The 26,603-nt window shown below is 39.5% G+C and overlaps 1 protein-coding gene across 1 annotated transcript; it reads left to right on the forward strand.

The window, feature by feature from the left end:
- Positions 1–26,603, forward strand: ZW10 (zw10 kinetochore protein). Its single transcript, XM_060180042.1, has 16 exons — positions 1–176; positions 1,226–1,360; positions 4,156–4,257; positions 4,433–4,510; positions 4,822–4,981; positions 6,791–6,943; positions 8,108–8,299; positions 10,908–11,071; positions 12,805–12,987; positions 14,571–14,809; positions 17,853–17,924; positions 18,406–18,575; positions 20,161–20,291; positions 21,543–21,674; positions 23,238–23,440; positions 26,007–26,603. The coding sequence occupies exons 1-16, from the start codon at positions 72–74 to the stop codon at positions 26,125–26,127; spliced, it is 2,340 nt and encodes a 779-aa protein (XP_060036025.1). The 5' UTR covers positions 1–71; the 3' UTR covers positions 26,128–26,603.

The raw sequence follows: 26,603 nt of genomic DNA on the forward strand, positions 1-26,603 counted from the left end.
GCCGGCGGGACAGGAGCTGCCGCGCTGGCTATCGACTCGCTACCGTGCCTGCTTAGGTCTCAGAAGTGGCAATGGCCTCATTCGTGACGGAAGTCCTGGCGCATTCGGGGAGGCTGGAGAAGGAAGATCTGGGCACTCAGATCAGCCGCCTCACCCGGCAGGTGGAAGAGATCAAGGTGAGGAGGAAGCAAGCCCTTGGCTGACGAGAAAGCGAGGCGGGAGTGTGTGAAGGGGGGCCCGAGGCAGACGGTGGGCTGGAGCTGCCGGCTGGGCTACTGGGGTGCTGGGGACCCCAAAGGCTGGAGCTGGGGGCGAGGGCGAGGGGTGTCTGTGGCCCCTTGTGGTTCCTGCGCTTCAGTTCCCGTGTCAGCTACACCCCCCAACCCACCTTTCTGGACCCCAAGTGCCTCTGCACCCTCTTTTTTTTTTGGGGGGGGGGTTGTTTTATAGTTTACAAGTTGTGCTTCTGTTGCCATTTCTCCCCATTTTTCTTCTTTAAATAATGACAACACATTGTTTAAATAATGACAACACTTATTACTACCACAGTAATTATATATATGCACATTTAAAAAATTATTGATTTAATAATGATTGACAAGACCTTAGGATAAGAGGGGTACAATTCCACACAGTTTCCACCACCAGAGTGCCACACCCCATCCCCTCCATTGGAAGCTTCCTAGTCTTTATCCCTCTGGGAGCATGGACCCAAGGTCATTGTGGGGTGCAGAAGGTGGAAGGTCTGGCTTCTGTAATTGCTTCCCTGCTGAACTTGGGTGTTGACAGGTCGACACACACAGAGACACACACACGCCCAAAGCACCATTCCAGTCCATGCTATTCTCCAGGAATCCAACTCAGTATTTCATGCTTTTAAGTTCAGCTCTCTAGCCACTTAGCCACCACCTCCACGGGCTGCAAACCTAGTTTTTTTAATCTTCTACAGCCAGGCAGTGATGCACCTGGTTAAGCATACACATTACAGTGTGCAAGGACCCAGGTTCAAGCCCCTGGTTCCCACCTGCAAGGGGAAAGCTTCAGGAGCCATGATCGGAGACAGAGAGGAAGAGAGACAGACAGACACCTGCAGACCTGCTTTACTGCCTGTGAGGTGACTCCTCTGCAGGTGGGGAGCTGGGGTGCTGCTGCTGACTCCTGAACTGTATTTTTCAACAGAACTTGGACTCGTCGTAATTCTTCTGTTTTGTTGTTGTTGTTACAGGGTGAAGTATGTAGTTTAATCAGCAAAAAGTATAATGAGTTCCTGCCTAGCATGCAAAGTGCACAGGACCTGGTCTCCCAGGTGGACAGACTAACTGATGACATCGACCAGCTGAAATCCAGGATAGAGAGAGAAGTAAGGATGGTTTATTCTTATATTAGTAGAGTTGTGAGGAGATAGTTCAGCTTCCTGTTTCCTCAGACTGAATAGTTGTGCAGAACTTTTTAAGATTTTGATTTCCTTATTGGTAAATGAAAGTTGAAATAGATAATTTTCAGGTGACTTTTGGCCCACTGAAGCTTTATGCCTTCCACTGCTTCCAGTGGACTTAAAAATAATAATATTGTTATTATTATTATTATTATTATTACCAGCCACTGCTGAACTCTGTCTTTGGTGGTGTCTAAGACTTCAAAACCTCAGGAATGGATGTCTTTTGCATATATAACCATGTGTGAGGGTGATTTTCAACTTTAAAATGGAATTATTTTTCAAAACCGCAATTGAGACAGTTTCTTTTTTGGTAAATCTTTAAAAGCTATAGTAATGTTCTACATTCAAATAGTCTTTGTAAATGAAAAAAAAAAGTCTCAGGATTTTGTCTTCATAATAAAATAAAGCAAATGAGACTGTGTGTGATCATCTGGCCTTTTCTCTCTCTGTGTCTGATGTACTAAGTCTTTGTATTTTCTTGATGGCCAGCATTCTTCCTTTACCTGCAGCTAGCCTCATTCAACCTTCAGCATAATCTTATTCTTCAGACCTTCTGGCTTGGGTATCAGATGACTGTAATAAAAAAACAGTAATAGAAGGACTTGTAGTTAGCATGTTAAAGGAACTTTCGAAACTTAATAATAAAAACAAGTTATCTACTGATAACTGGATGGATAATTGGCTTGGTTTGCCAATCACAAACACTCTACTTTCTGTCACAAAGTTACTTCTCAGGGCATTTAGAAAGTCCTTGTCCATCTCTTACTGTGCCACTTTGTGGGCCTTATGAAATATCTGGCAAATAAATTTTTCTTAAGATTTTTAAAATATTTATTTATTTCCTTTTTGTTGCCCTTGTTTTACTGTTGTTGTAGTTGTTGTTGTTGTTGTTGTTATTGATACCATCGTTGTTGGATAGGACAGAGAGAAAGGAGGGGAAGACAGAGAGGGGGAGAGAAAGACAGACACCTGCAGACCTGCTTCACCGCCTGTGAAGTGACTCCCCTTTAGGGGGGGAGCCGGAGGCTCTAACCGGGATCCTTATGCCGGTCCTTCCGCTTTGTGCCACATGCACTTAACCTGCTGCACTGCTGCCTGACTCCCAATTAAATTTTTTTATTTGCTTACACAAAAGAGAGAAGGAGAGAGGGAGCCAGAGTATCACTCTGGTATGTGCGATGGCAGGGGTCGAACTTGGGGCCTCATACACTTTTAAGTCCATAGCTCTAGCCATTGGTTATGTCCCCCCCTCCCCCCCTCCAAAATCTGGCAGATTTAAAGATTATTTGCTGGGAATTCTGTCATCACAAAAAAGAAGCCATGCTGAGACTAGAAATACTCATTTTATAATTAAAACAGTTTTTCTTATTATTATACTAGGATTTTTTCCTATACAGCTTCCTTTTAGAAAAAAAAATAGGCAGTTGAAAGAAAGATCAAGCTGATAAAAAGAGATTTAAATCAAGTCCAATCTTAACCTACTTAACAGCCCATTATCAGCCATTCTGATGAGATGGTTTAATAAAACTAAATCAGCTACTCTGCAACTCTGGCACAGTTCAAATGATATTCTCAAAGTATATTTGCAGTCAATGCAAATCAGTGATTCAGCTGTGCAACCTTAGACATGAAGAGTGATGGTTTCATTGTCCCTTTTACTGACCAAATTACGTCTAGTAGAATCTTGTCACTTTTGGTTATAAACTGCAAGTTGGCTAATGTAAATTCAGTGGTCGTGGCATGGAGAAAAGTGGAGAAATTCTAGTGATGTTATATAGTACTGTTAGTTGAGGTGGAGAGTAAGAAAAGGGAGACATTCCTGGCTATGGAAAGATGATTCTTAAGGGGTTGCTTCCTTTCTGTACTGCGTTGCAAGTGGAACAATCGTCTTTTGTTTGGGACTATCTTATGCCGTAAGCAGCTTGGAAAGGAGAGATAGTGTTCTCCTCCAAGGCAAATTGCAGCATGTTACTATCCATTATAAGAGATTCAGCTTTCCTTAACTCAGGAGTTCTCTCCTATAGTGCGAACCACTGCAAAAATGCTCATACTCTGACTACTGCTGTAATAAATTGCCCTTCCCCTCTCACTCGGGAGTTTCCTCTGTGTGTGTGTGTGTGTGTGTGTGTGTGTGTGTGTGAGAGAGAGAGAGAGAGAGAGAGCTCCTGAGAAATGCGAGTGCTTGCTGAGGAGGAGCAATGTTCCTTAAAGATGGAGGACAGTTTTGATTTATACAATGGGTAGAAGGAGTCATTTAGTAGGTCTTCGATAAATATCTGTTTCACAGATGAAAAATGAAATGAGAGGAACAAGATACAGAATAGAGGAAATACTTGTAAGTGCAAAATCCCTGAAAATGTAGGACAGAGTGCAAGGTAGAGTCTGGCTCTGTCTAAGAACATCTTTTTCATAGAACTACACAACTGTAGAATAAGTTATCAGATGGCTCTAAGGATATCTTCCTGTGAGCTCTCTGCATATGATGATATATTCATAGTATTCATAGGAGTGGCCATTCTTGCATAGAATGAGGGTTTGCACCAAGTCACTTAAGGTCTTTTCCTACTATGTTCTGTGATTTTTCTTTTAATTTCAGTTATCTGCATTTAAATCTCATGTGACTTATATTTATGTAGTAGAATGAGCTGATTAATTATGTGTTTCTTTGTTAGGTATGGTGTAGTTTTAAAAGTCTTTGTTGTTGATTTGGGAATTAGGTTCGACGAGATCTCCATATATCAACTGCTGAATTCACAGACTTGAAGCACCAGTTGGAAAGAGACTCAGTAGTCTTAAGTTTGCTTAAACAGCTGCAAGAGGTCAGTTAACTCAACCTCAGTTTTCATGTTTCAGTGGTGAGAAAGCTATTCTTATTATTTTTACCAGTTTCATTAAGTGGCTATCTCCTGACTGGTGTTTTTTTGTATTTTAAAAGCAAGTAGTAGACTTGAGATAACAGTATGTAATACTTAATAACTATGCTTGTCTTTTTAGTTTTCTACTGCTATTGAAGAATATAATTGTGCATTAACTGTGAAGAAGTATGTCACTGCAGCTCAGCATTTAGAAGAGGTATTAAATGCTTTTTCAAAGTGTGAGAGATACTGTTGTTTTTTAGGGGCCATGCGGTGGTACCTGGTTAAGCACACACTTTACAATGTGCAAGGACCCAGGTTCAAGCCCCTGGTCCCCACCTCCTCCCCTCTCAAATTCTCTGTCTCTGTCTAATAATAACTAAATAAATATGTATATATGTAAGTTAAAAATTAGTATTTTTTCTTATGAAATCTCATGTTCCATGTATTTCTTATTATTATACAAATATATTCTCATTTTTCTGAGTCCAGATAGAATATTTAATACTGATTCCATTTCACCACTAGGCACAGAAATGCTTGAACTTAATAAAATCCAGAAAATGCTTTGATTTAAAAATGTTGAAATCTCTGAGCATGGAGTTTACAATACAGAAACAGAACATACTTTATCAACTTGGAGAAGATTGGCAGAAGCTGGTTATATGGAAATTCCCACCATCCAAAGGTACTATTACTGACCTTAGCTAGACTTGTTTTGCTTAATCTGCCTGAACAAGTTTGGCCTCTGAATATATTCTAAATATTTTATATGTAGATGAGAAGGTTTCATACTAATCTCCTAGGTCTGTACTTAGAATTCTCATATTATGTGAAATGTTTCCTGGGACTGGTTTCATCCTGCTCCTCAAAGTGTCCTCACTTTATTCCCCTTTCAGCTCTTCATTTCCTTTATGAGGAAGGGCAGAGGAGAGGGAAGAAGACTGGGTGGGTGGGGTCCTTGTGCTGAGTGATAGACCAGTAGGGTTCCTCTACATTATAGGACACACCCATTTTCAGTCGCCAAAATCCCAACAGTTTATCTGCTTTAAAGTTTAAAGAAGCAGGTCAACCATTCTTCTTGAGGAAAAAAGACAGGTAGTGAATGGGACTTGAATTTTTCCAGTGCTGGGGGAAAAAGGGTTAAAATGTTGAGATGGGTTGTTTCGTTAGGTGAAGAAGGCACTAGGATAACTCTCATCCTGGCTTTGACAGCCCCTCTATCTTCCACCTCTGGCGTGAACTATTCTTGATGTCTTGCTTACACAAAGTAAAACCTTTGATGGTGTAGGTAAAGGGCATACCTGCTATAGTTCACAATGTTGATTCTGGAAATTTAGTCTGTTTGATGGGCAACCTTACATTCTCCCCTTGCCCCCTTTCTGGTATCCACTTTGACCGTGTGTATCAGACACACACATTTTGAAGTGTCTTAATTTAGAAAATGTTGGGTTCTGTATCCAGGTGGACTAATAAAACTAAGAGACAGTATGTTAATTTTTGTTGTAAAACTCCCTGTTAAACTTGTTTGGCAGGCTCTCTTCACCTGGTCAGAACTAGTACAAGTAGTACTTTTGAGTGAAATGAGGACCTCCTTTTTTTTTTTTTTAATTTAATTCTGTATCTTAATTTAGTTGTTCACTGCATAGTTAATAAACATTTGTTGTAGGCATATCTTTTTTTTTTCTTCCTGCCTCCAGGGTTATTGATGGGGCTCAGTGCCTGCACTACAAATCCACTGCTCCTGGCCATTTTCTCCATTTTGTTGCCCTTGTTGTTGTTGTTGTTGTTGGGTAGGATAGAGAGAAACTGAGAGAAGAGGGGAAGACAGAGAGGGGGAGAGAAAGATTGACAGCTGCAGACCTGCTTCAGTGCTTGTGAAATAACTCCATCCTGCAGGTGGGGAGCCAGGGACTCGAACTGGGATCCCTACGCTGGTCCTTGTGCTTCGCGCCATGTGTGCTTAACCTGCTGCACTACTGCCTGATCACATAGGCAGATCTTTTATACTAATTTGACTCTTGGAAGATACTAGACAGCATTTCCAATCCCCGATTAATTTCTCTTTTAAAATTATGATAGAGACAGAGAGGTATAAGGAGAGAGATGGAGATAGATACCTGCAGCCTGCTCCACTGCTTGTGAAACTTCTCCCCTGCAAGTGGGGCCCAGGGCTTTGAACCTGGGCATTTCCTATTTTAAAGTGATGCCAAGGATACATATGTCATAATTATAATTTGGTTGTGTTAGAAATGTATTACAGGCAGGAGAGATACCTTAGTGGCTATGCAAAAAGACTTTTATTCCTGAGGCACCAAGGATCCCACATTCAGTCTTCAACAGTGAGCAGAGTTATGGTAAAAAAGAAAAAGAAAAAATAAAAAAAATTATTACAATAAAATTGAATATTTATGTAAGTAGAGAATGAATTCCAGGCTCTATAAGTGAGAATATCTTTTACTGCTGAGATGGCTAGTAATTTTTCTTTTTTTCTTAGATACTAGCAACTTGGAGTCTTGTCTACAAACAGAACTTCATTTACACACTGAACAGCCTGAGAAGGAAGAGAAGAATCCTGCGCCATCCATCACTTCTGTTCTCTTGGCATTTTCTATTCTTGGGGAACTACCTGCCAAACTGAAGTCATTTGGTAAGGTATATTACTTTGTTTCCATTAACGACATTTCAGAAGGTCCAGTGTTAAACAAATGGCAAGAAAAGATCATAAAGTATTTTTTGGGTAATATCACTGATTGGCCATAGGGGTAGGCTTCATGATTTATTAAATGGTATTGTCACATGCCTTCTTTTTGCTTGGACCTCACACGTGTGTTTTTACTGCTCCTGGCTGCTTTTCCTTTCAAATGGAGTCAGAGGGGGGAAGATAACATAGCGACATTTTACTTCCTGTGCAGTGTCATGGCTCAAACCCTTTGCTGCACAAACAGCAAGGCATGAACCCTATCTGGTGAACTTTCTCTTCAGCCCCAGTACCACATTTCATTGAGGGCTTGTATCTTTTCCTTAAAAGTAAAAATCTAGGGAGTTGGGCTGTAGTACAGCGGGCTAAGCGCAGGTGGCGCAAAGCACAAAGACCGGCATAAGGATCCCGGTTCAAACCCCGGCTCCCCACCTGCAGGGGAGTCGCTTCACAGGCGGTGAAGCAGGTCTGCAGGTGTCTATCTTTCTCTTCTCCTCTCTGTCTTCCCCTCCTCTCTCCATTTCTCTCTGTCCTATCCAACAACGACAACAACAATAATAACTACAACAATAAAACAACAAGGGCAACGAAAGGGAAAAAAATAAATAAATATAAAAAAAGTAAAAATCTAGCTAATGATACTTATTTGAGTTGGTTTTTTGAATAATTTAAATGAAAATCTGTGGAAACACTTCATTTGGAAAGAAAACCTGCAGTCATGTGTATATGCATTTTTGTTTCTTGTTACATTTTAATGAGAGAGAGCGAGATCAAGCCACTGCTCAGCTCTGGCTTATATTAGTCTCAGGAATTGAACTGGAGGCTTCCAGGCCTCAGGTATGAAGATCTGATGCACAACTGTTCTGTATCTCTCTGACCCCTTATTTATTTTGATGTGCTTACTTTTAAGAGATTTTTCACAAAGTTTACTTATTTATCAATAATATAGAGAAAATCAGAGCATCACTCTGGCACACGTGATGCCAGGGATCAAACTTAGAGTACTAGACTTAAGTGCATGAGGTCCCAACAACTGTGCCATATCTCAGGGTGCTTACAAGGTTGTTTTTTTTCCCTAGTGATTTCTGATGTATGTTCACATAATTTTCTCAGGTCAGATGCTTCTAAAATATATCCTCAAGCCTCTTTCATCCTGTTCATCTCTTCATGCTGTGTCAGAAACCCACCCCAATGTCATTATTATTCGTTTTGAATCTGTGACAACTGACTTGGAACATCCACTGCCGTGTGAAGTTTTTGCAAATATCAGATTGGTATTGGAAGTGCTACAGAAACAGTTTCTAGGTATGTATCTCCAAGTCAGTGCTTTTACATTACAATAAAGTTTATGTTTTTGGAATAATGTTAAATGGACTAGTAAAACTGGAGGTGATCATGCTTTAGCAAAGTAAGTAAGAAGATGAAAGACAGTTACCGAATGGTTTAACTCATGTCGAATTTACAGAACTGAAACACAAACTTAAAAAGCAAATAAGAAACCTATGGTCTCTTAAGACTTTGTAAGGATTGTGGTGGTTTTCAATGGAAGGGTTGGAATACAGAATTTTGGTAGTGGGTGTGGTATGGGACTATACCCTATAGTCCTACAATCTTATAACTCTTTAATCACAAATTAAAAAAAATTACATTTTAAAAAAGTAAATATTGATTTTAAGTAGATAAAAATGCTCACTATCTGAGTGAATGGGATATTTTAAAAACACATCTCAGTTCAGATGCAGAACACTTGATCTATATTTGACTATCATAAACCTCACAGTTAAAAAAGTAGATTCTGTGATGCTTGCAAGTTATAATTGTATTGAATACCACAAAAACCACCTGTATTTAACGTTTACATCCTTTTTGACAGATTTGGCTCATCCCCTTTAAAAGAATTAATTTGACTTTGAAGTAGAAGCTTATCATTGTCAACTATGAGTAAATTCACTAATTCAAAGCTTGAAATTTACTTATTTTTCAAAATTAATTTTATTGCAAAAAGTCAATATTGCATTTACAAATTCAGCAAAACATTCTTTACATTCTTTGGATCTTTTTGGCATCCACTGTATGTTACTGATTATAATTATAATCAGCATATGTAGTCTTATTGGAAAAGTGAATAAAGTTATTGCTGATTTACATTATGAAGAAAGTTATTTTCAATATAAGTTTTTGCATCTGTGTAGATAGGTTATGAACTTTTCCTTTTCTTGAGTTTCACATTTACTGTGTTCATGTGATATCAGCATTAGACAAAATACACTGCCATTTGCCATTTAGTATTTTTTGACAGTTTGACCGACAGTTTTATTCCAAGAAAGTCTTGAAGTGAAATAACCGTGGTAAATCTTTGTAAAGCTCTTCCAGACTCAACTAATTAGCATTGGCAGGAATATAAGATTATTATGTTTATTGTCTTCTGTTCCTTTAAACAGTTCCAGTAGTTGGTGACAGTTTATAGCATTTGCATATATGTCTGTCTGATGGAATGATTTTAACAACTATATTCATGACATGTTCTGTAGATTATTTTTTCAGAAAATAAATAAACTGTCATGCAGTGGAGTAAAGCATAAAGAAATCCTCAGTTTCTTCTTATTTATTTCACTAGTGGAGTTATTGCTGGGCTTGGTGTCTGCAGTGAACTCACTGCTTCTCTCTCTCTCTCTCTATTTGGTAGAGAGAGAGAGAAGAAAGGGGGGAGGGAAGATGAGAGAGGAAGAGAGAGATACTTGCATCACTTAACTTACTGTTAACTACTCATGAAGCTTCCCCCACTGCAGGTGGAGATAGGGGCTTGAACCAGGGGATAGAAGCTGGGTCTTCACATGTATTCGGCACTCTACCAGGTGCACTACCCCTGGCACCATTAATTTCCTGTTTTAAAATCTCAATAAAAGGAGTCGGGCTGTAGTGCAGCGGGTTAAGCGCAGGTGGCGCAAAGCACAAGGACCGGCATAAGGATCCCGGTTCGAACCCCGGCTCCCCACCTGCAGGGGAGTCGCTTCACAGGCGGTGAAGCAGGTCTGCAGGTGTCTACCTTTCTCTCCTCCTCTCTGTCTTCCCCTCCTCTCTCCATTTCTCTCTGTCCTATCCAACAACGACAACAACAATAATAACTACAACAATAAAACAACAAGGGCAACAAAAGGGAATAAATAAAAAAAAAATCATCTCAATAAATGTCCATTGTTTACCTAACCTTGTGCAAGGTTAACATGCACACTCAGCCAAGTGCGTCACTGCCTTACCCCCCTCCCACGTCTTAATTTTATAGTTTTCTAACAAAGTTTCCATAGCTGAATAATTTCTTCTGCTTCCTTTTTTTTACTGTATATTTTGAGAACCAGAATGAAAGAAGAGAAGACTCTGAAACATTCCTCAGTTATCCGTGGAGTTCCTTAGATGCTGTCTGTTGAGTTCCCATTATAGGGTGGGGATGGAACCCAGGGCCTAATACATAAGGCATTTGTTTCACCCATTGGGCCAAATGCAGCCCCAATCACATGTTTTTCTTGTTGTTTGACATTGATAATTTCAGATGACCATATTTCTCAGTTCTTTACTCAAATACATGCAGAACCTGAGAAGTAGAATTCTGAATGCTGGTCATATATCAGATGAGAAGTTTAGTAGCAGATTGATTATAATGTAGATGGTGTACTACCTTATTGTTACAGAGTACAGAGAGGAAGGCTTTGCAGGTAAATCATTTGAGCAGTGAGAATAAAATATTAATTATGTCATCCTTTGTCCCATGCTGTCATGTTGAGATAGTTGTAGAATTATTTATGTTGTTTTCTTTCCCAACATCTTAAAATGAAATAATTCTAGAAAACTAGGCAACTTGAAAATATACCCAGATTGCGAATGGTTTCTTGCTTAAAACTTTTTCTTTTGAATTCAGATTTGCCTCTTAACAATGACCTTGAAAATGAAAAGCCATCTAAGATCATATTGGCTGAGATGCTTGGTGACTTGATCTGGGAGGACTTGTCCGAGTGCCTCATTAAAAACTGTTTGGTTTATTCTATCCCAACAAATAGCAGTAAGTTACAGCAGTATGAAGAGGTAAGAGCAGAGATATCAGAGTTTTTTTGTTTGTTTGTTTGTTTGTTTTCTGTGTGAGATTATAGGTTCTTACTAGTGTTTTTCCTTGGAGATAATTCATTCTTTGCTCACATCTTCAGAGAAATTATTTCTTCTTTTGTTTTTTTTCTTGCCATGTAGGCTTTTTTGTTTCTTAATCTTTATTTATTTATTGGATAGAGACAGCCAGAAATCAAGAGGGAAGGGGGATTTAGAGAGGGAGAGAGACAGGCACCTGCAGCACTGTTTCACCACTTGTGAAGCTTTCCCCCTGCAGGTGGGGACCAGAGGCTTGAACCTGGGTCCTTGTGTATTGTAATGTGCCCTCAACCAGGTGCGCCACCACCCAGCCAGTTATTTCTTTTTACTTTTTTTTATACCAGAGCACCACTCAGCTCTGGCTTATGGTGATCTTCAGGATTGAACCCTAACCCTTTGGTGCCTCAGGCATAACTATTATGCTTATCTCCCTAACCCTAGGAAAATTATTAGTAAGGAGTGAAAGCAAGTTTACTATACTTTCATTTCTGTCTTACTCCCCTACCTCTTCTTTTCTTTCTTTCTTTTTTTTTTCAGATTTATTTTATTGGTTACATATGAGAGAGTGAGTTTCGTATGAGACAGAGAGAAGCGAAAAACAAGCTGGAGTGCACTCTGGTATGTCAGCCATCTTTTCAGTCACTGGCTTCCTACTCTTTGATGTTTTCTTTCTTTCTTTTCTTTCTTTTTTGCCTCCAGGGTTATCGCTGGGGCTCAGTGCCAGCACTGTGAAATCCACTGCTCCTGGAGGCTATTTTTCCCATTTTGTTGCCCTTGTGGTTGTTATTGTTATTGCTGGATAGGACAGAGAGAAATGGAGAGAGGAAGGGCAGACAGAGAGGGGGAGAGAAAGATAGACACCTGCAGACCTGCTTCACTGCTTGCGAAGTGACCCCCCCCCCAGATGGGGAGCTGGGGGCTCAAACCAGGATCCTTGTGCCAGTTCTTTGCACTTTGTGCCACCTGAGCTTAACCTGCTGTACTACTGCCCAGCCCCTGGGGAAAATGTTTCTTTTTTTTTAAAATTTTTAAAAATATTTATTTATGTATTTATTCCCTTTTGTTGCCCTAGTTGTTTTATTGTTGTAGTTATTATTGTTGTTATTGATGTCATCATTGTTGGATAGAACAGAGAGAAATGGAGAGATGAGGGGAAGACAGAGAGGGGGAGAGAAAGACAGACACCTGCAGACCTGCTTCACCACCTGTGAAGCGACTCCCCTGCAAGTGGGGAGCCGGGCCTCCAACCAGGATCCTTAAGCCAGTCCTTGCACTTGGCGCCACGTGTGCTTAACCCGCTGCGCTACCGCCCGACTCCCGGGAAAATATTTTTTATGATACATATTTATTTTAAAATGTTTTGAAAAATAATTGTTCTTTTATATTTGTGTCAGGGTAAATTGTTTGTGAAACTTATTTTTCCTTGTAGTATTTTCTTGAACACTAAAATAAACTATATTTAAAGATCTTTATACCTTTTCAAGTCAGAAATTTGAAGATTATTTTTCTAATAAATTTAAGGCTGAGAAAGGTATGTTGTTGACTATACTCAGGAATGGTCTATTCTACCACTTGAATGACTAATCAGCTGCTTTTGTTTTTCTATACATTGGGTTTGTAATTTTAATACTGAAGTTGAATATGCATTTATTTATTTATTTTTTCTCTTTTCTCAGATCATACAGTCCACTGAAGAATTTGAAAATGCTCTAAAGGAAATGAGATTTTTAAAAGGAGATACTACTGATTTACTAAAATATGCTCGAAACATCAATTCTCATTTTGCTAACAAGAAGTGTCAGGATGTGATTGTGATGGCTAGAAACCTAATGACCTCTGAAATTCACAACACTGTGAAGGTATCAGGGTTATAATATTACATTGTAATATAAGCAGCTCATTTTTTGAGATGAATATGGTAGAGTGGAAGCCAACATGACAGTTGCTGAGCTCACTGAGGCAAGTTACTAATTTTCTGAACAACAGTTTTCTCATTTGAATGGTGTCCTGTGCATCTTTCATTGGGTACTGTGAGATCCAGATAAGATAAAGCATATGAGAGGATTGTATAAATGTTTGATTTGGGGCATGAGCCGAGGGGTCCAAAAAGAAAAAAAAAGTTCAGTTTTCTTTTTCAAAGAGCTATTTACTGGTACATACTTACTTGGCTTACTGCAGTTGAGATCACTTTTTTTTTTTAACTTTACTGCTTGAGGTTTTTTTTTTTTTTTAATATTTTATTTGTCATGGAGGTCCAATATGTATAAAGCAGAACTGCTGTTCTTGCCATGGGAGTAGGACATTTGTGCTTACAGCTGATAAAGTTGCAGTTGAGAGATCATCAGCATTAAGAACCAGAAAGTTTAAATGACTTGAGAGAAAAGTTGGGTAAAAGATAATCATAATTGTTTCCAGATTTGCAGTCTTGTTTGTTTCAACTAGTCTTGGCCTAGTCTGGGAACTTTTGAGTTTATAGTTTTTCTATGTGTGTGTTTGTTTTTTTTTTTCTTTCTTCTTCTTTTTCTTAAGATTTTATTTATTTAATTTCTTATAATTATTTTTATTTACTGAATAGATACAGAGAAATTGAGAGAGCTAGGGGGGAGAGAGACCTGCAGCACCACTTCAAAGCTTTCCCCCTACAGGTAGGGACCAGGGGCTTGAACCTGGGTCCTTGAGCATTGTAACATGTGCTCTCAACCAAGTGTGCCACCACCTGGCCCCAAGATTTTATTTATTAATGAGTAAGATAAGAGGAGAGAGAGAGAAAGAACCAGGTATCACTCTGGTACCTGTGCTGCTGGGGATTGAACTCGACCTCGTGCTTGGGAGTCCAATGCTTTATCCACTGTGGACCACTTTTTTTTTTTTTTCTTTAGGGAGGGTATACTAGTTGGAATAAGTTTTCTTTAAGCCAGCACATATTTCTGGTGGGAGATAATTTGTTTAATGACATTGAGACTCATAATTATATTTAGTTTGGGATAATCCAATAGTTTAGTCTAGAAAAATATTTTTGAAGAATCTTTTATTTGCTTGAGATCACGGCCCTGTTTCACAGCTTTGCCATTTCTACTATAATTAAGAATGTTCAAAAATTTTGTAGTGGGGTAGAGGTATATAGCATAGTAGTTCTGCAAAGAGAATCCTTCATGCTTGAATCTCCAAAGTCCCAGGTTCAATCCCCTACACCACCATAAATCAGAGCTAAGCAGTGCTCTGGTTAAAAAAAAAAAAAAAAAAAGCATGATATAGGACAGTACTTACTCAAGTTTGAACAGTCACTAAAATGCTGATATTTGCTCAAATCCTTTTTTCCTCAAGTCTTTCAATCACTCTGTAGAATTATAGTGTGGTTATGATACAAGTAACTACTCTCATTGTATGTTTGCTTTTGACTTAAGGACAATGCATTTTCTACTTTTCTATGTTTGAATCTTAGATTACCCCTGATTCTCAGATAAGGGTGCCAGACTTGCCCAGTCCTGATGAAGACATCAAGTTAGTGGTTCAAGAAGTGTCCACACCTCAGTACAACAAAGTGGCTCATTTAGAGCCGGAGAACACATTGGACCCACATTCCTTTTCTTTGCCCATGTGCCGCATCAGTGAATCTGTGAAAAAACTAATGGAACTCGTCTATCAGACTTTGGTCGAGGCAGCAACCAGCAGTGATCAATGGTATGAATTCTGATTTGCCTGAAATGCAGTGACTTGGCTAAATGCATATCTTAACTAAACATTTATTAACCATATTTGTAGAATGCTTTGAATTTTTTTGTCCTCTTAGGTTTTTTTTTTTTTTCTCCCAGTAAAAAAGTGTAACATGCAGTTCTCTATTGATAATTAACATACGCATGTAGTTAGGCATAAGAAATAGTGCTTAGGGGTGGCCTGGGAGGTGGCACTGTGGGTAGCACACTTGACTCAAGTAGCTTGAGTTTGATCTCTAGCTTCACACGTACTAGTGTGAGAAAATTAGGAGAAATTAGAAGAATGTGTGTGGATACACAGAATTGTTCATTTTTTTTAACTGCTGTTTAAGTATTGGTTTTATTTTTACGTACTTGGATTAAGTGGCTATGGAATAGGAGCTACTAGAGAATGGGAAATGTTTATTATTAATGAAGGCATTCGTAATAGTGATAGTGTGCCCTGGCACTGTAGCTTGACATTCATTCTACCTCTTGAAATCCATCCTCTAAGAAATTTAAGTGTTCATTTTCAAAGCAATGATAATTTGTTAAGCAGCCACAGGTAGAAGAAAAAGAGTGAAGGTCTACCGAAGAAAAAGAGTGAAGTGTACCCAAGATCTGGTTGCACCCTTTGAAGATGAGTTCTTCTAATCTACATTGTAATTAGGAGACCTCAGACTCTGTTCCATTTACCTACTGATTCTCATTCTTTAATAAATTCCTTCCCTGTTCTTGGGCTAAATTGAGTAGAAAGTGGCTGACTATTTTCTACTTTGATTGTAGGACAGATTTAAGAAAACCTTTTTAGTTTAAATCCATATGCAGCCGGTTTTCCCCTGAGCCCCACCCCATCTTCAGAAGACAATTGCAGCCTAAGGGCTTGACTTAATTAGATTGCATCTTTTTTTTCATTTTAAATATTTTATTTTCCTTTTTGTTGCCCTTGTTTTTTCCTTTTTATCATTGTTGTGGTTATTATTGTTGTCATTGCTGTCATCGTTGTTGGATGGGACAAAGAAATGGAGAGAGGAAGGGAAGACAGAGAGGGGGAGAGAAAGATAGACACCCGAAGACCTGCTTCACCGCCTGTGAAGCGACTCCCCTGCAGGTGGGGAGCCGGGGGCTCGAACTGGGATCCTTCCTCCAGTTCTGGAGTTCTGCACCGTGTGCGCTTAGCCTGCTGCCCAACAGCCCGACCCCCTAGATTGCATCTTCTATGATGGGTTTCCAGAGAACCAATTTTTTTAAAATCTCCATGTGCAAATAACTTATTCTGCTTTGGAGAGCAGATCCATATCAAGATTTTCCCGTGACTTTTAAAGAACCATGACACTTATAAGCCCTTCAATTTTCATTGTAAGAAGAGAAATACATGTAAAAGAAAGTATATACTACTTTGGCAAAACATAGAACTGACTGTTTCTTCATATGGCATTCATGTCAAATATTCTAGACTAGAAGTTAGAAGCTCTTTAAAAATTTCATTCTAGTTTACTTCAATGAGAGAGAGCTACAGAGAGAAAGGTTCAACCCCCTGATCCCCACCTACAGTGGAGAGGCTTCTTCAGGAGTGGTGGAGCATTGCTGCAAGTTTCTCTCTCCATTTCTCTCTGCTTCTTTCTCACTTTATCACAGAAAATGAGGAGAAAATGGCTGCCAGGACCCGTGGCACCATCATACAGGCACTGAACCCTAGCCACTACCTCAGGAGCAAAAAAATACACATACACAATTTATTCTTTTTTTGGATAGAGACAGAGAATCTGAGAGGGTAAGAGGAGATGGAGATGGAGACGGAGAAAGAAATAGGTAATTGCACACGTATCTATTATACCACTTGTGAAACTTTCTTTTGCAGGTAGAGACTGGGGACTTGAACCCAGTACCTTATACGTTGTAGCTGTGTGCTCAACTTTGTGCACCACTGCCAAATCCCAAGAATGGCCATTTATATAAAAGTATATAAAGACCTTGTGTGTTCTCACAAATAAAGTAAAATACAATAAAATTAGAAAACAGTGCTTAAAACTTCAAACTTCTGTGGGTGGGCTTGGGGTAGGGGAGAGGAGAGCACAGTGGTTATACAAAAAAGGCTTTCATGTCTGAGGCTCTAAAGTCTCAGGTTCAATTCCCAGCACCACCATCAGCCAGAGCTGTGTAGTGCTCTGATCGCTCTCTGTCTCTCTCTCTTTCCACCTGTGTACACTCTTCCAGGTGTGCCATCACCAACCCCAAGGAATAGAGTTTTTAACAGGCTCCACAAAAGTGTGACTATAATACGATCTGCTTCACCATTTTCATTCCTTGTGTAGCAAAATAAAACAATGAAGTGTTACAGTAACCAAGTGCCAGAGGGATTCTAGGAAATATGAGCTGGTTTTCGGTTTGTTTCTGGAATTCCTATGACTTAATCAGGGTACACAATCAAAGATATTCTTGTATAGGCGTGAGCTACACAAACCTTTCATTTGCTCTTTGTAGCTGAATTTAAATAGTCTCTAGGTATTCCGAGATCAGACTTAAAGGGCAAGAAAACCTTGAGGTTAGATTCTATCCTAAAAATATTGACCCATCTCCTTGCATTGGTGGGGGAAGAAGAAAAGGTGAAAGCTGGAAGTCAGACTGTTTAAGAGAATCAAGTGAATGCCTTTATTGATACCTTGCCCTTTGCAGAGTGTGTCAGTGAGTAGGTGACATTTGCTTGAGGCTTAACGCCCATTTGTTACTTGAAGGGATACTCTGGGTACTGGCAGAGTGCAAATTGATAAATGGAAAGGAGGCTTTGGGTTGAATGCTGCTATTCTTTCAATTATTAATGGACCTCGGTTTTTAGAGTTGCAATTTAGTTAGTAAATACTTATTGAGAATATATTTCCATCTAGATTGTGGTGCTTTTAGCAGTGACCAAGATACAGGTACTCTTTCCAACTATAATTTTAGCTGATGACCAAGGCACACTTAATTTGAATTGTTTTTCCAATTTCTGACATCTTTTTCTGTGTTTCTGTTGAAACTGCGCTTTCTTTTAGTGCTGTTCAACTTTTCTACTCAGTGAGGAATATCTTCCACTTATTCCACGATGTTGTACCAACATATCACAAGTAAGTACTACCGTGTCTGATTTTGTGTAATAACTGTATGCTGAAAACGCAAGTCAGGTTTCAGTGGGTAATTTTATTTTCCCACCAAAGATATTTTGGCTATTAGAATTCACAACATAATATAGTAAACCATTAAAAGTACACAGGTAAAAGGTATTGGTCATCTACTCGTAAGTCTTGTAATATAGTGGCTGACACATTTCAAAACACAAAAGAGCACTACTCTTTTCTTGATACTAGATCTCTTCAGAACTGCCTGATTTTACATGGCTACAAAACAAAAAGGCTCTGGAATCACGTAGGAGCCCCATGAATAGCATTGGGGGAGCTCCAGGGATGGTGGAATAGTGCTGTAAGCTCCCCCCCCCCCCCATTTCTAAGATAAATAGTGAAAGGGGAAAAAAATAAAGAGTGGTTACTTTTCATCAGCTTTAAGTTCAGTGACATGATTTCTTTCTTTTTTTTCAACCCTTTGCTTTAGGGAGAACCTTCAAAAGCTGCCCCAGTTGGCTGCCATTCACCACAACAACTGTATGTATATTGCTCATCACTTGCTGACCCTTGGGCATCAGTTCAGATCTCGTCTTGCCCCCATTCTCTGTGACGGCACTACTACTTTTGTGGATCTTGTTCCTGGCTTTAGGAGACTTGGTAAGTGACCTGCTAAATTTAACTTTGACCACAGGACCCACCAAACCTCTTTCCACAAATCGTGGCTCCCCAGCTTATGTCACTATGTTTTACAAGAAAAAGGGCATCAGACAATCTCATGGAGGCAGGACAAGTCTGTAGAAACTTCTCCAGAAGCTGGGTTCTTCTGCCCTTCCTTGATGACTGTTAATCTTTACCGGCCATGTTTGATTTTGATTTTGTCTGTCCACTGATGATAGCTGTTTTTTTTTTTTTTAAATCTCTGCCTGTGTCTTCCTTTATGTCACTACCACACAGAGAGGAGTGAAGGACCAGAGAGGGGCCTTCATGAATGGTGAAACACTGCTGCAGGTGTCTTCTCTCTTCCTCTCTTATCACCTCTTCCCTCCCAAATGTTTCTATCTCTAGTCATAATAAATAAATTAAAAAAAAATTAAGAAAACATTTATTATGCCTTGTATCTTTGTCACTTATGAATGAGTGATTAAACCGGAATTAGGTGGTAGTCCTGAGCTATGTGGAAAAAATATTTAATCTGTCTTTTTTTTTTTTAACTTACACTATATTTATTTATTGGATAGAGACAGTCAGAAATCAAGGGGAAGGGGGTGATAGAGATGAGAGAGAGAGATACCTGTAGCCCTACTTTACCACTTGTGAAGCTTTCCCCCTGCAGGTGGGGACTGGGGGATCAAACATGGATCCTTGCACATTGTAGCATGTGTGCTCAACCAGGTGCACCACCACCCAGCCCCTGATCTGTGAGTCTTTACAGTTAATTTTATAAGTCTTTTTCATGGCACATTATAGAGTTCCAAACTGCATTGTTGGTATGTATTGAATTTATCATAACAAATCAAGAGTTATGTCAGTAGAATCACATATAAAGATTTGTATTGTGACAACATTGTTGCTATGAGTTCACTTATTCTTTTGCAAAACCTTAAACATCTGTCCCTCTCCCTCCCTTAGCTTTCCTTGGGTCGTTAAAAATAAAAATGAAATACGGGATAAATCAATATGCTTATTCTAATGATAGGTTAAGAAAAGGAGAGAATGTTTATGATTCACTTAGCTTTTCAATTCCTGACTTCTTTGGTGGTATAGAGGTTTCAGAAAAATAAGTACTTATGTATAAATAATTTTCTTATCAGACTGAACAGAATGTTGGGAAAGATTTATTATCTTGAGGGTGGTCTTAGAGGGATTGGTAAATGTATTAGAAGGGTTTGTTTTTAATAACTATAGGACAATTTTATGATTTTTGTTAAGAAATTGTTTTCAATTATCTTTATTGGATAGAGACAGCCAGATATCGAGAGGGAAGGGGCTGATAGAGAGACACCTGCAACACTGCTTCACCACTTGCAAAGCTTTCTCCCTGAAGGTGGGGGCTGGGGGGTTGAACCTGGGTCCTTGCACACTGTAACGTGTGCTCAAACAGGTGTACCACCACCCGGCCCAGAGATTGTTTTCAAATAAACATAATGAATAATGTGGTTCATGTCTAGTACACCTCTTCCTTGTTTTTTCAGGGTGTAACTGAACAACTTTTAGAATTCTTTATTTTATTTTCACACCATAGGGACAGAGTGTCTCTTGGCCCAAATGCGGACACAGAAAGGAGAACTTCTGGAACGATTATCAAGTGCTAGAAACTTTTCAAATATGGATGATGAAGAGAATTATTCTGCGGCAACTAAAGCAGTCCGGCAGGTGGGAGGCTGTTATTAGTGCTACAGTGTGTACTTATACCTTTGAATGTCTTTATTCTTTCATTCCATTGTTTAAGACGCAAACAGTATTTGTCAGCTAGTGCAGTTGATTTCCCACACACATCCCACTTCCTTACTGGAAAAACTATGTAGCCTCTGTAGTGGTGTTTATCATCTTTGCCTTCTTTTGCACCACCAAATCAACAGAAAGCTGTATTTCACCAATACGGTAGTGTGACTAGATATTTCTTAAGTGTGTATGCACACATGAACTTGGGGCTGAGAAAGTTGAAGTACTGGCTTTCACCTTAATGTCCCTTTCTCCTCCTAGGTTTTATATATATATATATATAATTTTAATCATGAGAGAGCTAGAGACAAGAGGGAGTCGGGCGATAGCGCAGTGGGTTAAGTGCAGGCGGCGCGAAGTGCAAGGACTGGCGTAAGGATCCTGGTTCGAGCCCCCAGCTCCCCACCTTCAGGGGAGTTGCTTCATAGGTGGTGAAGCAGATCTGCAGGCATCTGTCTTTCTCTCCCCCTTTCTGTCTTCCCCTCCTCTCTCCATTTCTCTCTGTCCTATCCAACAACAACAACATCAATAACAACAACAACAATAAAAACCACAAGGGCAACAAAGGAAATATAATAAAAAAATTAAAAAAAATAGAGACGAGTGTTGTTCAGCTCTGGCTTATGGTGATGCTGGGCATTGAACATAGGACCTCAGAACCTCAGGGGATGAAAGTCTTTTTGTTTAACCATTATGCTATCTTCCCATCCCAGTAACTTATCTTTTTACTATAGTTTTTCCTTCCTTTGGATATATCTCCCTCCCCTCACTACCCCCTCTCCCCTCTCCCCTCCCCTCCCTTCCCTCCCTCTTTCCTTCCCTAGAGCACTTGACTCTGGTTTTGGGTGGTGTGCTTGGAACTTCCAAGCCTTAGGAAGTCTGTGTAGCCCTTATGCTATTTCCCCTACCCTTTAATAAATTACTTATTTATTTTATCAGAGTACTGTTCAGCTTTGGTTTTTGATGGTGTGGGGGATTGAACCTGGGATCTCTGGTTTCTCAAGCATGGAAGTCTTTTTGTATAACCATTATGCTCTCTCCCCACCCTTGATTACTTATCTCATCTTTATATAATGCCTATTCATCTCTTCTCACAAACGCACATAATTGATCTGTGTAAATCTGCACAGTATGAGTTGTAGCACTATCTGTTCCATGTAATTAACTGTATCCTTCTAACAGGTACTTCACCAGTTAAAGAGACTTGGAATCGTGTGGCAGGATGTTCTGCCAGTGAATATATATTGCAAGGCGATGGGGACTTTACTCAATACAGTGATTTCTGAGCTCATTGGCAGAATCACTGCTCTGGAGGTAAGAGCCATCAGATCCCTCACCAGACCCAAGATGCAATTCTTGTTCCAGATTTATCACTTTACTAAGAAAGTGATATTAAAGTCTTCTTTTATTTCAATGTTAACCAGCAAATGGCTATTAAATTTCTATAGTCTTATTTTTTTAATGCTTTGTTTTATTTTTCTTACATTTGATAGGACAGAGAAAAGTTGGGAGGGCTGGGGAGATAGAGGGGGAAAGAGAGAGAACCTGCAGCGCTGCTTTACTGCTTAGGAAACATCCCTCCTGCATGTGGGAACTGACTGGGGGCTTGAATCCAGGTCTTTATGCATGGTAACTTGCTCTTACTGAGTGTGTCACCACCTTGTCCCTGAAGTCTTATTTTTCTCTCAAATGGGGGAAAAATATTCATGCTTCATGTCTAACATTACTTGTGCAAAAAAAAAAAATTTTTTTTTTAAAGATTTGTTAACATGAGAGAGAACTAGTACATCACTCTGTCACTCTAGTAGATGTGACATCAGGATGTGAACTTGGGATCTCATGCTTCCAAATCCAATGCTCTGGCTACTTTGCCACCTCCTGGACTGCTTTTTTTTTTTTTTTTTTTGCCTCCAGGGGCTCTGTGCCTGCACTATGAATCCACTGCTCCTGGAGGCCATTCCCCCCCCCCCATTTGTTGCCCTTGTTCATCGTTGCTGTTATTATTGTTGTTGTTATTGCTGTCATTGTTGTTGGATAGGACAAAGAGAAATCAAGAGGAGGGGAAGGCAGTGAGGGGGAGAGAAAGAGAGATACCCGCAGACCTGCTTCACTACTTGTGAAGCGAACCCCCTGCAGTTGGGGAGCTGGGGGCTCGAACTGGGATCCTTGGACCGGTCCTTGCACTTTGTGCCATGTGCACTTAACCCACTGCACTACCAACCCACTGCACTACCACCTAGCCCCTCTCCTGGACTGCTTTAGCACCCCCCCTTTTTTTTTTTTTCCTTAATGCTCCTTCCAGCCAGGGGAGCCACCACCCTACCAGCCGCTGAAAGTTTGTCTTAATTGCTTTGTTTTTCTGGAGAAAGTAGGCTCATACTGCTTCTCTGTCTAGCAGCTATGGAAGTTGTGAATGAGGAGAGTAGAAGTGGGACGCTGGCCTCGAGGTAGAAAGTGAAATGTAGCTTTGTAGAGGTACACTTTTGCAGCACACCCTTGTATTTGCTATTATATGGGTTGATCCTATAGGAATGTTGTCTGGGCTGGCAGCTCATGCCTCTAAACACAGATTGGCTAAACCCTTACAGTGTCAGAAGACCTGCTTTGCAGCTAGCTGTGCCACAGTCTACCTAAGAAATGGTCTCTTTTATGCAGGCAAACTAAGTTCTTGGCGATGTCTTGGAACATACTTTGTTTGCTTCTAGGCTCAAGAGTATTATCAGAGAGTAGGTAAAATGTCTTCAGTAAGGTGTTGTAAACCGTCTCAAAATCATCTAATTTAGCTGATCCTCTGGATAGCATGTACCAGAGATCTGTCCTTTCCCTACTACCAGGTTGTCCTAATTTGTCTATTGTGTCCCCTTTGTGCAAAATCAGGACATCTCCACTGAAGATGGCGATAGATTGCATTCCATATGCAAAACTGTGATGGATGAGGGACCGCAAGTATTTGCACCTCTGTCTGAAGAAAACAAAAACAAGAAATACCAAGAAGAGGTTCCAGTCTATGTGCCAAAATGGATGTCATTCAAAGAACTGATGCTGATGTTACAAGCCAGCCTACAAGAAATCGGAGATCGGTGGGTATTGTCACTTTATACAGGCATATACCTTTCCACAAGTTATTAAAGATGGATGTGCCATTGGTAACCCTGCATTCCTCTACCACCAAATTTCACTCAGGAGAGAGTTTCACATTAGGTCGGAGCTCTGGTATCATCGGTCATTATGTACGTCTTATCAGCATTTTTCATGATAGAGTTAAGACTTCTTTCATAGTATTTTGCTTTTGAACATCTTTTGGCATGCTGTATAACTGATCCTGAATTGTCTGAAATGCAGCCTTCTAATACCTGGGTGGAAATTGTTGCCCATATTGTTGCAATTTAAGATTGGCTTTGATACGGTCATAGAGAATAACATTATCTGTATGATATGCTTAGATTCAGCCAGTATTTGACAGACCATCAGGGTTCTTTTTCTTTTTCTTTTTTCCAGGAAGGACAGTAGTTTTAGGCACCATATCCATGAGAAGGCTCTAGAGATGCCCAGTTATATTAGGGTCATCATCCTGGATGCTGCTGAGCTGTTCTCAGCAAAGACTGTCCATTCTAAAACAATGGAAATGAGATTTACACTTAAAAGAAATATCAAAATAGTTCTAGCAACACTCTATACAAATTTCAATTTGTTGTCTGCAAGTCTTTAGTGGGTAAGAAGGAATTTGATGGTCTTTGGGTAATAAGACTCCACAGGGCAGCAGATAAGCATTTTTCCCCCTGCTGTTCAAGGGCCTTTGTGCAGGATAATAATGATTTTTCTTGTTGCAAGAGAAATTACAGTACTGGTATGTCTTAAATTTTCTTTTTTTTTTCTCCTTAAGATTTTTTTTCTTTAATATTTCAGTAAGTGTAAGTATAATGTCTTATTGAAAAAAAAAATTCAAAGGAAACTACCTAGATTTATACACTTTAAATGTCTGAAAATGATAATATACATTACAGTATATGTAACATATTCAGAATTTAAAGAAAAGGAATTAAATATTCATGTCCCTGTTGTCCAACATAAGAGAATTACTTTCAGTTTCCCCTTTTCCTCCAAAGCATTCTGTTGGGGAAATAACGGTTTACAAGACAGTCGCTGATACATGAATGCAGTTTCTTAGCTCCCTGTTGATTGGTGTCTGTACACCGCTCCCACCACCAACCCGCTATCAGTAAGCTTGGAGACCCTTGTATGTTCCTTCAAATACCTGCCCTCAGGGGTAACCACTATCTTGAACTCCTTGCCTAGTAAATATAGTTTTACCACATTTGCAAGTATCCCTAAGTAATAGAGTCTAGACTTGCCTAGTTTTGAACTTTCTGTAAGTGGAATTTTCTTTTTAATATTTATTTATTTATTTTCCCTTTTGTTGCCCTTGTTTTTTATTGTGGTTGTAGTTATTATTGTTGTTATTTATGTCGTTGTTAGAACAGAGAGAAATGGAGAGAGGAGGGTAAGACAGAGAGGGGGAGAAAAAGATAGACACCTGCAGACCTGCTTCACCGCCTGTAAAGTGACTACCCTGCAGGTGGGGAGCCAGGGACTCGAACCAGGATCCTTACATTGGTCCTTGCGCTTTGTGCCATGTGCGCTTAACCTGCAGCGCTACCATCTGACTCCCAAGATAGACACCTGCAGAGCTGCTTCACCGCTTGTGAAGTGACGCCCCTGCAGGAATTTTCTATAACTTGCTTCTCTTGTTAAATATTATGTTTCAATTTTATGATGGTATTGTAGTTGCGCTTCATTCCACTGACGAGTCATGTTCCAGTATTTCGTATTCTCTGTATCCTGTTGATTTGTATTTTTACTGGCATTTGCTTTTGCGTTAGTAAACTTGAATCTAGTTGTGGAATGGCGGTACATTGCCATTTGAATTTGCATTTCCTGAAATTCCGATGAAGTTGAGCTTCTTTTTGTTGATTTTAAAAAAATTACTTGGTAGAGACAGAAAAATTGAAAGGGAAGGTCAAGATAGAGAGGGAAAGAGATACCTGTAGTACTGCTTCACTGCTGCAGGGGCTCGAACTAGGATCCTTGAGCATTTCAACATGTGTGGCTGTACTAGATACGTCACCTCCTGGGCCCTCAGTTTTTTTCTGTTGTAAAGAGCTTATTCTAAATGTGAAGGACATGAATAGTGTTGGTAATTTTCTTAGTGATTAATTCTAGTGCTTTATGTATTTTTATTCCAATCCTTTTTCAGTTAAAATTTGTTCCTTGTGGTTCACCTTTTAAAGTGTTTACAGAATCTGAGACTATATGATTTATGAGGATGTGTTCTCAACTATCAAGCGGAAACAGAGCTTAGTGAATATAGAATAAGGAAGAACAGTTTTAACCTTCCTAAATGGGTCTCTTCATCAACTCTTATTTTAAAATCCTTTTTTTTCTTCTAAACCATCTATATTGATAAAATGCAGCCATGAAACAGAAGAGGTGAGGCATATTGAATGGTAAATCCATAAAGAATGGGAAGACTGCCAGGACTTGTTTTATTTCCATTAAAAACAGATAAGCACTTGGTTTCAAATAAGCAATTTTTAAATCTAGCTCATAGTTCAGAGACATAATAGAATTTTATCTTTTGTTCTGCAGGTGGGCAGATGGAAAGGGACCCTTGGCAGCTGCATTCTCATCCAGTGAAGTAAAAGCTTTAATTCGTGCCTTGTTCCAGAACACTGAGAGAAGAGCAGCAGCCCTTGCTAAGATTAAATAGCTGCTTTTTCCTGAGAAAGCCATTATCATGATCATGTGGAATTCTCTTTCGACGTAATTATTTCTTTGAAGATTTCACCAGAAATCATGATTTGCCACCCATTGGTTTTGGTGAATCAGGTTATCACTGATGTTTTCTTTCACCTAAGAACACCTTACCTTCTACCTATAAGAGGCTTTGTTGAAGAACTGAATGTTCAGATATCAAGTGAAGTACCTAGTTTGGCTGACTTTCTAGCCACTCTCACTTGATAAGAGACTGGAGGGCAACATTATTTGATGTTTCCAGGGCCCTCTGGGAACTGTATCTATTGTAAATGTAAGATCCTGACCTTGGATCAAGGACTCCAGTAGATTTATGAGCAAATGGGAGATATATTGGGGGAGGGAAGCTCTGTTAAGGGAATCACATTCAGCCTTGCAGGAATATGGGAAACTTTCTTTCATATTTCTTTCCAATAAATAATGCTTTTCAGA

This window comes from Erinaceus europaeus, chromosome 20, assembly GCF_950295315.1.
Source record: "Erinaceus europaeus chromosome 20, mEriEur2.1, whole genome shotgun sequence".
NCBI classification, from domain to species: Eukaryota; Metazoa; Chordata; class Mammalia; order Eulipotyphla; family Erinaceidae; genus Erinaceus; species Erinaceus europaeus.